Consider the following 14179-nt stretch of genomic DNA (forward strand, 5'->3'; position numbering starts at 1 on the left):
AGGCGCTGAGGCGGCACCGCGTCCCGCCGTGCCCGTCAGCCTTTGTCGCCCGGGATAGCCTCGGGAGGAACGTGAGGGCTGCGGGGGGCGCAGAGGGGCTCGGGGCGAGCGGAGTTCCCTCCGCTGCGGGAGGGTGCGAGGCGCCCTGTCCCTGCCGCCCGGGGTGCCCTCAGGGTGAGGCGGCTGAGGGCCCGAGTCTCCCCCGCTGCTCTGAGGTGGAGACAGGTGCGTCCCCGCCGTGAAAAGCCCCACGTAGGAAATTCGCAGAAGCCCCGTTTTGTTTCATGTCTTTTTTTGGGGCAGGGTGAAAAAAAGAGGTGAGTTTCTCAAAAAAAAAAAAAATACACAGTTCGCGGTTGAAGATCCTTGAATCGGCTAAAACAGGTACATAGCATTGAACGAGGGCTGCGAGGTGGCGAGATCGTTTTATGCCTGTGGGGGGGACTCGAGAGTCCTGCTTTGTAAACTGCTTTTCAGGACAAAGCATCTGTATGTCAGATAAAATACGTGCTTGCAGTAAAATGTTGAAGTGCTTTGGCAGCCCAGAAACAGGCGCAGCCAGATGCCGCACCAGGACTTTCCTCCTTATATCATGTTTTCAACAATCACAGTAGTTGAAAAGCAGATCGAGTGTTGAAAATTCTCTCTCATTTGAGGATAATTTTAATGCAAGGACTTTTGATTTTTCCAGTTAATAATTTAAAGAGGTTTTGCTTTTGTTTTCCAAGACACTTGCAAGGTCTAAAAATCTTCATACCACAGAGAGAAGTATCAACTTCAGAAAAAGCTGGGTATTACAAAGCAGTGTGTTTTAGCTTAGTGTGGTCATGTTACATAGATCCATGTAATGTGTGGTTAAAAAATATTTTCACAACTGTGGACAAATAATTAAAAAACCACAAACAAACAGAAATAGGAAACTCAGGTGTGTGAGAGGTGTTAATGTTGGGGTGACTTCACAGTCATGGAAATACAAAAGACCTTTACTGGAGTTCCCAGTTTCACTGTGTGAACTTAATTTTCAGATCTATCTGTGCCCTGGCTTGTGGAAAACCTACATATATTTGTAGCTGTGTTGAATTGTGTCTAGAATGAGAAGTTTACCCACTACTGAGTCATGTCTTGCTCAGTTTGGAAAACAGGGTACCAGCAGCTGATATCTTTCCATATTCCAAGGAATTCTGTTATTTTTAAAGAATTTTTTAAAGGAAATGTCATGTGACACAACTTGAAATACCTTATAGCTTTTGCTATCAGAAAAAGATAAGAAGAAGAAATATTTCAGCAAGGATTCAGTAGCTTTCTATTTCCTGTTGTATTTGTATGTTATTGCTATTGCTGATAAAATGCTAAGGAAAAAATATTTTGTCACTCATGCATCTAGTGACTACAACTATGCTCTTTCTCTTCTAAATAGATTTTTTTTCTCCTTGAATATTTATAAAAATGTACAGAATATATAAAAATTACTATTACTAAAGTAAATCAATTAATATTTTTTAAGAGGGTAGTGTATGTGTAAAATGTTTGCCAACATAGAAATGGCATTAGTTACATTACAGAGTGCAGAGGCATAATAGCTATAAAGAAAGATAATTCAGAAGCTGAAAGTTGCCCAGGACTTTTAAAAATGGCATAAGCACTTGTATATTTGTCTCTATAGTGCGGGATGGCTTGTAGAATTACATTGTTCTTTATGGTTTACCATTTCTATGTTTTGTAAAATAGAATACTGGCATAGCTTTTGGGGAATGCAGTACTGGATATGACAAAATGTATAATAAACATGGAAGGTGAGCAGGCAGGCACCTTAAGAAAATGGATAATTTACTTCTTTTTCAGCAAAATCAAGTGTGTTCCTATTAGCCCTGGCATTTTTTTATCGAGTTCTTAAAACACCCCTGAACACCTCAAAACTAAAACAGTTTGACTGCTTACATATCCTTACACGTGGAGACTGTTACAGAGGTATCCATGGCAGGTCTATGTAAGCATGAAAACATATTTATCTTCAAATTATTGTGGGGAAAGTTATGTAACAAATACAGTGTACTGTTTCAGCAGGAAAAGATCTCATTATGGCACCATCGGGAAGGAAGCATGGAGGAAAAGCTGGTAAACCAGCACCAGAAGAACAGACCCTACCTGCCTATGACTTTGAGGAGGATAGAAAAGAACTGAGTGGATCAGAGGAAGATATTAGAGAAGGTGCTTATATGCCCTTTTTTAGCACATTTTTAAAATGTGAAGTTTATCACATTCCTGACTTTGAATAGAAAGACTGTGTCAGCCAGTGTCTGAGCAAGCAGGGTTTACAATGCTTAAGACAACCAGCTTCCTACTGTGTGGTTTTGATTGGTAAGAGGAGAGAACCCAACAGAATAGCTCTGTGTAGTGCACTGTTATGTCTTGAAATTACAGGTGGAGTCTTCAATAGAGTAGAATGTTGCTACGTGATTATGTTACCTTATTTTAATGCCATATCCTTCTGTCACCTGGCTGCACAGAACATTGTGAGAGTGGGACAGAGCAGAAGAACTCTGCCTGCTTGTATGGAGTACTGAGTCAGATAAGGTAGTTGGAGTCTGGCAGGTTTAAAAGCACTTCAGGAAGAATCTGAACCAAAGAAAAGAAAAAGTGGAGAAAGCTGAGGCAAAAAGAAAATAAATCAGACAAGGGATTCTTGTTTAATTTTGAGGGAGTGTCATAAAAAAGTGGACTTCGCTTAAACATACAGTTCTCATTCATCACATGCTAGTTTTTTGTAAAGTTTGATGCAACTCCACTTCTGAATTTTTATCTTTCAGCAGTTATCTCTGGGCTTGTTTCTTATTCATTTCTCCCCTTCATTTGTTTAGACTAAATTCCTGTCCCACTTATCCCCGCCTTTAACAGAAATCTGGTAGCCAAGGATATTTTTTTTTCAAAGTAATATAAATATATATTTGTGATTTTGCTTTTTAAAAGTTAGAGAGAATTTCAGTGCTCATTGTACAGTAAAATTCTAACAGTTTGGGCTTTTTCGATTTTTACGTTATTTTTACCTTTCTGATGATTGTTATATTGTGGGTTGCAACTAATGGGGTAGTAGTGGACAGGGAAAGTAAAACAGGTTGGGACCAGTGTAGAGGAACTCAAGGCAGTGCCAGCTCAAATCTGGCTTTGCGGAATAATTCACCACCATCTGTCAACTCCACAATCAAAATTTTAGGAGCTGCATGTGTTACTGACAGGAACTGAGACCCACGAGACATGTTCAGAAAAATGGCATTACAGAAAAGTAACTACACTTTTAATAACTCAAACCACCCACACAAAATAGAAGGTATTTTTGTAAGTATTTCTGTAATTTTTCTAAAGGCGACACACCAGTAATGGACAAGCATGGAAAGAAAAGACCCTTGGCGACTACTCATGTGGTTCCAGATGATGTGGGGTAAGGTTATGTGTCTAAGGTATTTTTTTCCAAAATAAGCAAGTAGATACTAATTTCAGTTATTCACTATGCTTGTTTTGCTTTGTTTGTTTTTGGTTTGGTTAGTATTTGATTCAAAATCAAGTGACAGACAATTTTTTACCTACAGCAGTTGTAGGTAAAAAAAGAAAATGTAACATTTTAAAATTAGTAATTCTGCAGTTTCTTTGTAGATATTTTTGAACACGAATGAAAATATGATATATTTGTGTAAGTTTTTAAAATATTTATTTCTTTTAAAAATATTTGTTTTATCCTAAATTGTTGATAATTTCATTAAATTCCATTATTTTTTCCTCTGATTTTAGTTGCTTGAACATATTACCAGTACTTTGAATGATCCAAATATTGCATGAAAAATAAATTCTTTTTACAGATAAATCTTATTACATTTAATAATTATGGGCAGTGTAAATGCAATAAGAAAGTGTATGCTGAAATAGTTTTGTAGGAGATTACAGCTGTTGAGTTGAAGATATTGTTTTTACTGTATTGTACCACTGCCTCTCACACTGGTGTTATCATCTTAAAGGTGCTGTAAAACGAACCTTGATATTATTTACCTTGGATTTTTCTTACTGTGCCAGTCATGCTATCTGGGATGGACTTGTTTCATTTGATGTTCCAAATACTCTTTGTGTTTTCTTTTTGTCTAGGGAATAATCAATTTTATTTACTGAATGCCCTCACTCAAGGCCCCTTAAATGCCTAACAGTGTCTTTTTACTGGGGAGTAAGTTAATAGATTCCAGTATTTTTTTTTAAACAAGCAAATCAGTCTTAAAAAAGACCTCTCACAGGAGGAGAAAAGGAGTATAATTATCTTGTAGAGCAGTAGCAGCTCTGTGACTGCTTACAAGTAATAGGCACATGAATAAAATTAGTTTTAAGCACATAAAACAGGTCTTACTCTAAAGCCAGAAAATGTGCAAATAAAAATTTTAAACGCTGTTTTCTAGGGGTGAAGTACAGAATATGCTGGAAAGGTTTGGAGGTAAGTACATTTACATTCTAATAAATTAAAAAAAAAACGTTGCAGAATTGGCAGTAATTTCTTACCGTAACATAACTTTCAAGACTTACATAAAATAAACAGTCTTTGTAGCATTTTTCAGCATTTCTGAATAAAGCCAGTTTTCAGAAAAAAAAGTTATATCTAAGTAGAGCAAAGAGAAAGAAGAAAAGGGAATAACTGCACATAAAGTAAGTATTACATAGGTAACTACGTAATACGTAGTTACGTAGGTAACTACAAAGGAAAAGGGAAAGATGCATGAGTGCTTTTGACAATTCCAATTTTAAGATGAAGTTTAAGAGGTAGTGAATATATTGTAGAGAAAAGGGACAATATTAGTTAGCTGTTGTTCTCACTCAATTTTTTGTTACACTGACATGGAGGATACTGGAGATTGCAAGACTTGAGTGAGAAATACGGGGCAGGTAAATGTGAATATAAGTGGTTAAGTAGAACAAATGGTTCTAATTCTAGACAAGCAACTTTGGAAGTAAACTTTAATTGCAACAGAGAATGAGAGAGTAGTCTCTACTCAGCACCTTCAGAAATTTAGAGAATAGGGAATCAGCAGATAAGAGAATTTTAGCAGTCAGGATGAGTATGAGTTTATAGAAGAGCCAAATAATGAGGGTAAGTAATGCCAGTCACCTAGTGATGAGAGATTTATGCATGTCACTTAGTAGGATTTAGTATAGTCATAGTCAGATCCTCAGATGGCTTTACTTACAGTTAAAGTACCAGCTGAATTCTAGATAGCTGATGGGTTAGAGAAAAACCACCTTGAAGGTCTGGAAACTCTGACCTAGCCCCACAGTCATGCAGCTAAACTCATGAAGATTTTGATGATGTTACTAAAATATCCTGAGATACTAGAGGAAAGAGGAAGTTTGTGCAAGCTATCTCTAGCTTTGAATGGAGAATTTGTAGGCTGTGAGATGTCCAAATACAATGTGCCTACGCAGTGTGAATTGACAGGTAGTGCTTCCAGTGCTCCGAGAATATGTGTGTAGTTCCTGCATAGGTGATACCTTGGAAGTGCATGTTGGACCACAATAATCTGTAGGGAAGGCCCCGATCTCAGTGTACAGAATGGAAGCACTGCAGCTGCCCTGAGTTCAAGCCACTGGAGTTTGAGTTCACTGTGTGTGTCAGTTCAAAGCCAGTCTGACACTGGACTCACCACTGGCCTGACAGAATCAAAGCAGCTACAGCTGAGTCACATCACAGTGGGTCCTGTTTGGTCTGGCGTCTGAGAGAGGTGGGACTTGAAGGCGGTGCTACACTTGTTGTGGGGCTGGGCAACGCTTCTTTCCCTTAGAACACACCTCATTTGCTTCTCAGTATTTTTAATAAATGGCACAATGTATCCACTGTGCTTAATTTCTAAATATTCTTTGACTTTTAGCTGACATTAACAAGGCTCTCTTAGCTAAGAGAAAAAGATTAGAAATGTATACAAAAGCCTCACTCAAAACCAGTAACCAGAAGATTGAACATGTTTGGAAAATGCAGCAGGAGCAAAGGTAACATTTACCCTTGGTTTTCAAACCTGTGGAACCAGATTGCCTTTTGTGTCACAGCATGGATAGTTATTCTGTCTTCTTGCAATTAAATGTCAAGTACTGTATCTTCTAGTCAATATCTGCTCAGGGCCTCTGCTGCCTTCAGTTGTGTCCATTTTGCAAAACTGACAGTAATAGTTTAGCATATTCTCTTTTGAACAGAGAAACTTAAGAATTGAAATTCTGAGAGCAAGGTATGTTAAAGAGCTGGTTTTATTTTTATGGAAAGTGACCTTTGATGTTATTTTTAAAACAACGAGGAGGGTTTTTTCCACTTTGGAATTTTCTGTTTCTACTTCAAAACTTGAAAAAATGTTCAGTAAAACTTTAATGCTATTCAGGTTAAGAAAGAAAGTAATTTTCACCCTACATAATATTTCTCTCCCCTCCTAAGACATATTTAATTACTACATCTGATACTACAGGTAGAGCAAACTGAAAAATGAGACAGCTAAGAACTGAAAGTCAGCAATACTTACAACTGTCTTGGTGTTGTTCTAGATATATATGTGTATATATATATTTATCTGAAACGTCTATGGACAAAATTTAAATTTACATGGAGAAACTTAGATCATCATAAACTTATTAATAAGCTGATCAACTTTGCGTTAAAAACCCCTTAAGTTAAAACCTGAGTTTTGTATGCGAGTGCTGTCTCCTTATATGTATATAATCCATATTCACTCAAAGTGTGTGTGTATATGTCTGTTCAGTTTTTCAAAACACACACTATTCAATTGCGGTCAGATGTCTAAATATCCTGTTTCATTATCTATGTCAGCTTTTATCCTACTCCATGTGTATGTTGAACCTTAGCTTTCCTTGTAATTCTTGATAGCATTTGTCATACTTACAGATAGTGTCTGTTTATAGGCAGAAGCTCAATCATGAATTCTCCCAGCAGTTCCTGACTTTATTTCAGCAATGGGATGTAGATGTGCAAAAAGCAGAGGAGCAGGAAGAAAAACTAGCGGTGGGTTTCCAGCGTGGCACGAGTTTCACTGTATTTTCACAAGAAGGGAGTACTGTTGTTTAGACACTCAAAAAATGTAAAAACACTTCATGTAGTTTAAAAAAATATGTGATTATGTTTTGCAAAGAGAGTTGCATTTATAAACTTTATTGCAAGTTTATAAATGGCACTAAGTGATGCCCTAGGCCAGCATATGGCTTGAGAAAAGCCAAGACATTTATGGAGAAGAAAGATGTGTGCTGTTTCTGTGCATCTACAGTCTTTTGGTTCAGGGAACAAAGGAATAACGGAAAGTAGTTTTTTCTTAAAAGTAGTTTGCTTAAAAATATGCCTGGATGTAGGAAATGTAAGAGAATTTTATAATTGAAAGGGGATAGGAACCATACCATGGAATGTAATAAAGTGATGTTGCTGTATTTGTTCTTCCAACACATTTGCAAGTTTTACTTTTCCCCAGGCAGCACATTTAGGCAGCACACTAAGGAGCTGCAGGGGATAGCAATCTTCATAGGATTTTACAAGGATAAGTCAGATTGGAAGGGACCTTAGGAGGTGACTCAGGGCTTAATCCAGTCTTCATCTTACTTTCATTACTAAGAGCAAGGGTAACTCTGGGCAGAGATCTACAAGGTGCAGATTTTCCAGTGAAGGCAGAATCTCTGATTCTGAAAAATGACATTGGTGTGCTGTCTAAGTGCTTTGGTTAACAACTAATGCAATTATGTTTTCCTTTTTCTTCTACTTCAGAATATGCTTCGTCAGCAACAAAAAGTTTTTCAACAGGCAAGAATAGTTCAAAGTCAGAGACTGAAAACCATTAAGCAACTCTATGAGCAGTTCTTAAAGGTACAGTACATTTTTTCCTTGGAAGGCAGCTGATCCTTATCATATCACTTAAGAAAGCTGTAGTAATTTAGGTTTTTAAATTATTTGGTATTTTTGTAACAAAATAGCTACATACTACACAGCAAGCAAAAAAATATTTTGAGCTCCACAAAAATTTTACTTTTTAGTTAAAAAAAAAGGTTTTCCCCACTCATTTTACATCAAGAACAAAACACTTCATTCCCAGAATGTCCTTCCACCGCTATTTTTCTAAGGTATTTGAAAATTAAACTGTGAGAAAAATGAAAATACCCTAAATGATTGATTTTGTAATGAATGCAGAGGCACAGCACCATAGAATCACTGAAGGACTCAGGTTGGAAGGGACCTCTGGAGGACATCTGGTCTTGCCAGCAGATGGTACAGGAGGGCTGTCTAGAGTTGGTTGCTTGGGACTTACCTCCAAATGGCTTCTGAGTATCTCCGAGGAGGGGGACTCCGCAGCCCCTTGGGGCAACCTGTTCCAGTGCTCAGTCACCCTCACAGGAAAAGTGTTTCTTGATGCTGAGAGGGAACTTCCTTTGTTTTCAGTTTGTCTGTCCTTCCTGGTCCTGTCACTGGGCACCTCAAGAGCCTGGCTCCACCTTCTTTGCATTCTCCCCTTCAGGCACTAGGTATATAGATAAGATCCCCCTACCTTTCTCTTTTCCAGGCGTAACAGTCCCATCTCTTTCATGCTTTTCTCACATGAGAAACACTTCTGTCCCTTAATCATCTTCATGGCCCTTTGAGCTCTGTCCTGTATGTACATGTCTCTCCTATACTGAGGAGTCTGGAACCAGACCCAGCACTCCAGGCATGGCCTCACCAGTGCCGAGTAGAGTGGAAAGATCACCTCCCTAGACCTGCTGGCAACACTTTTCCTAATGCAGCCTAGGAAACTGTTGGTTGCCTTGCTGGAAGGCACATTGCTGGCTAATGTTCCATTTGGTGTCCCCTAGGACCTTTTCTGGCAAGCTGCTTTCCAGCTGCATGGCCCCCAGTATATGGGGTGGATTCAAGTCTGTCAGTTTCTGACAAACTTTAATTTATTCTGTTCAAGTCATTTTCTAACTGGTCCCATTTTGAAATTTCAGTTAGTTACAATAAGCTTTGTGTTTGGTTTGGTTTTGTGGGTTTTTTTCCAAGTCTGGTAGTTTAGGAAAATAAATCTGAAATAGAGCAACTCTTAGTTTAAGACAGTCAAAATTTATAGAGGATATTATAATAATAATAATAATAATAAATAAAAATAATGGCCCATCTTCGCGAACGAAGATTTGGGGAAAGGTCTTTTTACCTTTCCAGCCTGCGCAATGGATTTTTTAGGTGAGACACAGCCTGCGCTGAACTGAGCCCACCCTTTAATCCTAAGGTTCATCTGCTGGGGCCAAGCAAGCTTGGACAATGGCAGTGAGGTCCTCAGGACGTAGGTTTGTTTAGAGTGACCTTCTCATAGATGGATGGCCACACAGGGCTAACGACCTCCATCAGGCCAGGAGACCGGGGACTCGAACCCATGGTCGCAGCAGTGAAAGTCCTGCACGCTAACCACTAGGCCACCAGGGGTCTAGAGGAGAGGATATTACATAAGCATTAATAACTATTCCAAAATGTCAAAAATGTCTTCATCAAAGAGGAAAAGCTGAACAGAAGGTCAAGTATTACTTTGATTTTTCTCCTCAAAGATCAAAAGGTAGAAGTCAAGCCTCAAATATGCTTAAGTAAATGTAAGTTAAAGAAAATGCAACTAGACACATACACAGAGGTAGGCATAATTGTAGGTACAAAAGGGAAGATAACCAGTGAGTTTTATTTGGGGAGAAGTGTGCAAAGACATGTAATGGGTTTTATAGTCCTTACTTCAATTCCCTCAAGGTTGCCATAACATTGAACCCCTAGCATTCCTGACAGATGTCTTTCAAGTTCTTCTTGTGGAACTCTTAATTAAAATGCAGAATAACTAGCTAAGACCTCACAGAAGCTGACTGGAGGGTACCATTTCCTTCACAGGGTCCATATTGTTTAAATAGGAATGTAGGCTGGAGTATGAAGTCCTGTATGATTCCTCTGTCAAGTTTGTGACAAAACTAATCAATTATCAGTGATCACTGTAAAAATTAAACTGTAGTAAGAAAATGAATGATTGGTTTGTTTTAAATTAACTCTTTGACACTGAGGATTTCTGAATTAAGATTATCCTTAACTTCAGAGCATGGACGAGCTGGAGAAGAGCAATGAAAATCTTCTGGCGGGTGCCCAAAATGAACTCCGCAAAGAAATGGCTATGTTGCAGAAGAAGATTATGATGGACACCGTAAGTATCAGATCTGTGAAGTTAGTTAAATGCAAAAATGGAACATTCTGTTAAAAGTCATTTGACATTCATTTAATTCAAAGGACTCATATAGATATGGCATTTGTTCATTATTATCTCCTTTTCTCGTCACAGCAACAGCAGGAGATGGCAACTGTTCGCAAGTCTCTTCAGTCCATGTTATTCTGATGGCTCAATGGAGAAACAAGTTGTACCTAAGTAACATGACACAAGTACAGGCATTAGCCACAGAGAAGGATGTTAAGATATAAATGTTTTAAGGTTCCTATTAAAGGCTTTCATGGATTATTCTAATCTTGTGTCTAGTAATGTTGTAAGCACGTATATTAGTAAATTGTATTAATGGCGGGGCAGTATGGACCCCAAACTGTCTGTCCAATTAATTTTTAACTACTTAATATTAACTTTCAATAGCACTGGACTGTTAAAATTGTTTCACTTTTTCTAATGCCAAATTGTTACAATGGGCAGAATTAATGAAAACCTGCAATAGCCAGATTTTACATATTAACTTTAGGCCTTTAGGTAAATTGTGCAAGTAGAAGCATTTTTCACAAGATGCAGATTTCTGTAGTTTCATCATTTAGTCAGCTAACATATCAGCAGTTATAAGTTCACAGGATATGACATGTAAGATTGTTTAATGATGTGCATTACAATAAATAAAAGTAAATTTTGTTAACTCTTTTGTTACAGTAGGTATTTAAATATCCTTGTATTAGTAAGAGATTTATGAACTGCTGTAATTTGTCCAGAAAACATTGGGCTTTTTTTAGTTGAATGATGAGCTTTATGTATCAGCTCCAGTAAGCATAATTGAACATTATGCATTTTGGGGCATATACTTCTTGTAGAGCCACTGCAAGAAGATGGGGTACATTTACCTCATTTACTTAGTACAAGCTATTACAAGCCTTTGAGATGGAATATTACTTTTTGCAATCCCAAATGACTAGCAATTTAGGGAGGCCTGAGTTTTAAGGGTAAAGCATTTATCTTTCATGTATCTCATTGCAGTAAACAAGTACAAATTAAACAATTGGCTTAGTGTGCATGCAGTTTGTTTCTATAGAAAACCATTGCACCTGAATATCCACTTTCACAAATTAGGTAGTTGCTAACACATTTAATGCTTTGATTTCATACCACAGTTGATAAAACAAAAACCATCCACACACCCACACACACAAATGTGATGTTTTCATAACAATATATTTCAAAACCATATCCTTCCCCTCAGCCTACTAGCATTTTTAGTTCAGAATCAAGTCATTTGATGGTTCTTCAGTTCTGGAAGTTGGATTAGAGAAAAGTAACCTGCAGCAACTTCAGCTATCAGGTTGCAACTGAAGTTGAATAAGAAACCAGTATGGAACTCCTTGTTCTGCCTCTACTAGGATTCAGGGAAGGAGCAATTATGGAAGTTACATTGTTACAATGATGCAAAGGCAATATGGGCCTCTGGTGGGTACCAGGATTTGTAACTGTGCTGCTGGGTCTCAGCCCTCTAAGGACAATTAGATGCTATGAAACAGTTAACAGATTTTGCTTCCTATCTTCAATAGGAGGTTATTTGTTAGTATTTCCTCCTGTTTCTGGTTTTATTTGTTAGTATTGACTCACGTTTCTGGTTTTCTAAGGGATTCCTGCATTGGTTTCCTATCATCCACATGCCTCAATCATATCCTTAGAATTATTTACGCCTACTATGACATGACATAGTTTTGACCATTGTGGGGAACCAAATCATCTCACTCTAAAGAAGGTGCCTGTGTCTTTTCATCAGGTGGTTGTTTAGAGTGTTCTTTTCTATGGTCTGGGTTCAGGCTAACTTCATGTGTAGATGCTGTGTCTTTCCCAGTCTCAAACAGGAGCAGTAGGATCCATTTGGAATTGATGTGAGTCACTTCAGAGTTCTAGTCCTTTGCAGTAACTGTTACAGTTATCCCTCAAGAGTATCAGTAAATTCTTGTTAGTGTGGCAGATGCTATTTTATTCCCTCCAGATTAGCAGACAGTACACCAGTAATAAAGTTCCCTGAATACTTCAGGAAGTCGTTCTGAATTAGTGTGCAGCCTGGAAGCTGCAGTGGTAGAATTTTTTAAAAAAAACACAGCATTCTTTATTGAACAGTTCAGGAAGGACTTCATGAACTCAGAGCTCAGGTACATATCAACAACTGAAAGTAGTAATGGACACTTACATTCAACAGCTTTTTACATAAATTGTATTCAAATAGTACCTCTTTAAAGGAGCTTAAGTTTATAGAGTTTGAGTGCAAGTCCTGATTTGTTCATACAGATAATAAGCTACTTTTCTCCAATGACAACAGCCCTGTAGTTAGGCACATTATGTTAGCCAGGGGGTCTGGTCTTAAAGAGACGGGCTGACAGTGGGCCTGACTTCCTGGTTTGGAGTTTTACACTATGGTTTAGTTTTGTGCTGTTTTGTTTGGATAAAGTACAGCGGTAGCTACAAGAAAATTAGATCAATTATAAGGAAGATGAACACAGCAATAGCAAAAATACCACACAGGGAAATACACATGGGTGGGTTGCATTGCTAGAGCTGCAGTCATTTAAGTCAATGACCTTTGTCATTTGCTTGCACAGTTTCACAGATACACATTAGGGTAGCTAAAGTCAGTATCCTTGAATTACACAGCTCCCTCTAGTCCAGATAACAATGAAGTGTAGTGAGACAAACCTTGTTATGACTACAAAACCAGAAACTGGCCTTGAAAGAAAGTACAAGCTACAGTTTTATCTGGTAGCAGTAATTTATGTGGTTGGATACTAGAGAATGCACGAATCCTAAAGGCACTCGTAACAGTACTCTGAAGTAGAATAAAATTTTCCTGAACTCTACCTCCTTCATCTACTGATCCAACAGCTTGTTCCTTAGAAATACCAGAAGAGAGATTGAGTGGTTTTACCTCATGGCTGCCTCATTTTACCAGTCTTAATATTGCAGTATTGTATTTAATTGGTACATCTGACTACCACTTCAGAGCACTTCCAAGAAAACTTTAGAAACTAATGCTACAATATTAGTCACTTGGTCTAGGGAAATGTGAAATTCCTCTTTAAATTCTGGTTGGTAGCACCTTGGTTTGCAGCCTACATTCACCAAAAGAGAAGTACAAAATTGAAGTTACCTAACAGGAAAGGGCAACATTTTCAAATGTGGTATTGATGGTCTGAAATACATCCTGGTTCAAAAGCATTGATCACAATAGCATCTGCAGAACTTTGTTATCTACTAATTCTAACATCTGGTAATGTCTGGGATACGGTGAACTTTCTCATAAAACTGTTTTCTTCAAAAGCTTAATCTGTTTTCCCAAAAACAGAGGGGCTGGTTCATTCAACATTCCCCTAAATGCTTCTTCTCTTGTCCTTGACCTATTTAATCAGTCATTATGGTTTTGAACCTGTTCAGGAGCTTGATGAGATGAAATTCTGAAGACATGTATATGAAGATGAGCAGCAATCTGTAGGCACACACCAGTGGCATATCTCAGCATATCAAACAAGGATATGAACTTCAAAAAAGCAAAACAGAACAGGTTAAAACAAAGTCCAACCTTTTTTTCAATTGTCCCTACTATAAATATGTTATACTTTAGGAAGGATCTATCCATGTGACAAGTGTAACAATCATTTTAACATATTGCTACACAGTGGTCTAGTTTAGAAAAAACCAAAACCACCCCAAAACCCCAACACCCAAACGGCACTAAACACTTACAAAGTCCGATAAACAAAGGTTAGTCTGCAGTTCACAGAACAATTTAAACCCACATGGGCTAAAGCATAATTACATGAGAGATTTGTAAATTTACTTTCACATCTCTCTTCCAAGGAAAGAAAGCCAGTCAGCTCCCAAAATACATGGTACTCTGGCACTCCCTCCACAGCGACAGCTGAAATGGGAGCAGGTCAGAAATG

At 38.0% G+C, this 14179-nt stretch overlaps 2 protein-coding genes across 10 annotated transcripts in view; one reads left to right on the forward strand and one right to left on the reverse strand.

Annotated features, from left to right (window-relative positions):
* Positions 1-11281, forward strand: SYCP3 (synaptonemal complex protein 3). 6 transcript variants are annotated; one of them, XM_027680493.1, is made up of 9 exons: positions 1-71; positions 2065-2208; positions 3361-3436; positions 4434-4468; positions 5895-6012; positions 6928-7027; positions 7775-7873; positions 10104-10208; positions 10344-11281. In XM_027680493.1, exons 2-9 carry the CDS (start codon positions 2079-2081, stop codon positions 10395-10397), a joined length of 717 nt encoding a protein of 238 aa, XP_027536294.1. In that variant the 5' UTR covers positions 1-71; positions 2065-2078; the 3' UTR covers positions 10398-11281. The 6 variants fall into 6 exon arrangements, with proteins under 6 accessions (XP_027536294.1, XP_027536295.1, XP_027536290.1 ...); XM_027680494.1 differs by having other exon boundaries at positions 51-71; positions 2062-2208; XM_027680489.1 differs by lacking the exon at positions 1-71 and adding an exon at positions 78-317 and having other exon boundaries at positions 2062-2208.
* The window catches only part of CHPT1 (choline phosphotransferase 1), a 21193-nt gene continuing 17272 nt past the window's right edge, over positions 10259-14179 (reverse strand). For 2 of the 4 annotated variants that reach the window (XM_027680486.1, XM_027680488.1), the window contains exons 8-9: positions 13663-13773; positions 10259-10423 (exon numbers count right to left, since the gene is read on the reverse strand). In XM_027680486.1, the coding sequence (XP_027536287.1) occupies positions 10379-10423; positions 13663-13773 (156 nt within the window). In that variant the 3' untranslated portion in view covers positions 10259-10378. Of the gene's footprint in view, positions 10424-13386; positions 13774-14179 lie in introns of all 4 variants that reach the window. The other 2 variants (XR_003533717.1, XM_027680487.1) reach the window with 2 other exon arrangements.

The sequence above is a fragment of the Neopelma chrysocephalum genome, unplaced genomic scaffold, assembly GCF_003984885.1.
Source record: "Neopelma chrysocephalum unplaced genomic scaffold, ASM398488v2 Primary Assembly neopelma1_59, whole genome shotgun sequence".
NCBI classification, from domain to species: Eukaryota; Metazoa; Chordata; class Aves; order Passeriformes; family Pipridae; genus Neopelma; species Neopelma chrysocephalum.

What these genes read in the sequence shown, in the direction of transcription:
- SYCP3 (XM_027680493.1), top strand. Translation starts at nt 2,079, where the DNA reads ATGGCACCATCGGGAAGGAAGCATGGAGGAAAAGCTGGTAAACCAGCA. An exon ending in TCTATGAGCAGTTCTTAAAG is followed by an intron (nt 7,874 to 10,103) that starts GTACAGTACATT and finishes CCTTAACTTCAG; the next exon opens with AGCATGGACGAGCTGGAGAA. An exon ending in AGAAGATTATGATGGACACC is followed by an intron (nt 10,209 to 10,343) that starts GTAAGTATCAGA and finishes TTCTCGTCACAG; the next exon opens with CAACAGCAGGAGATGGCAAC.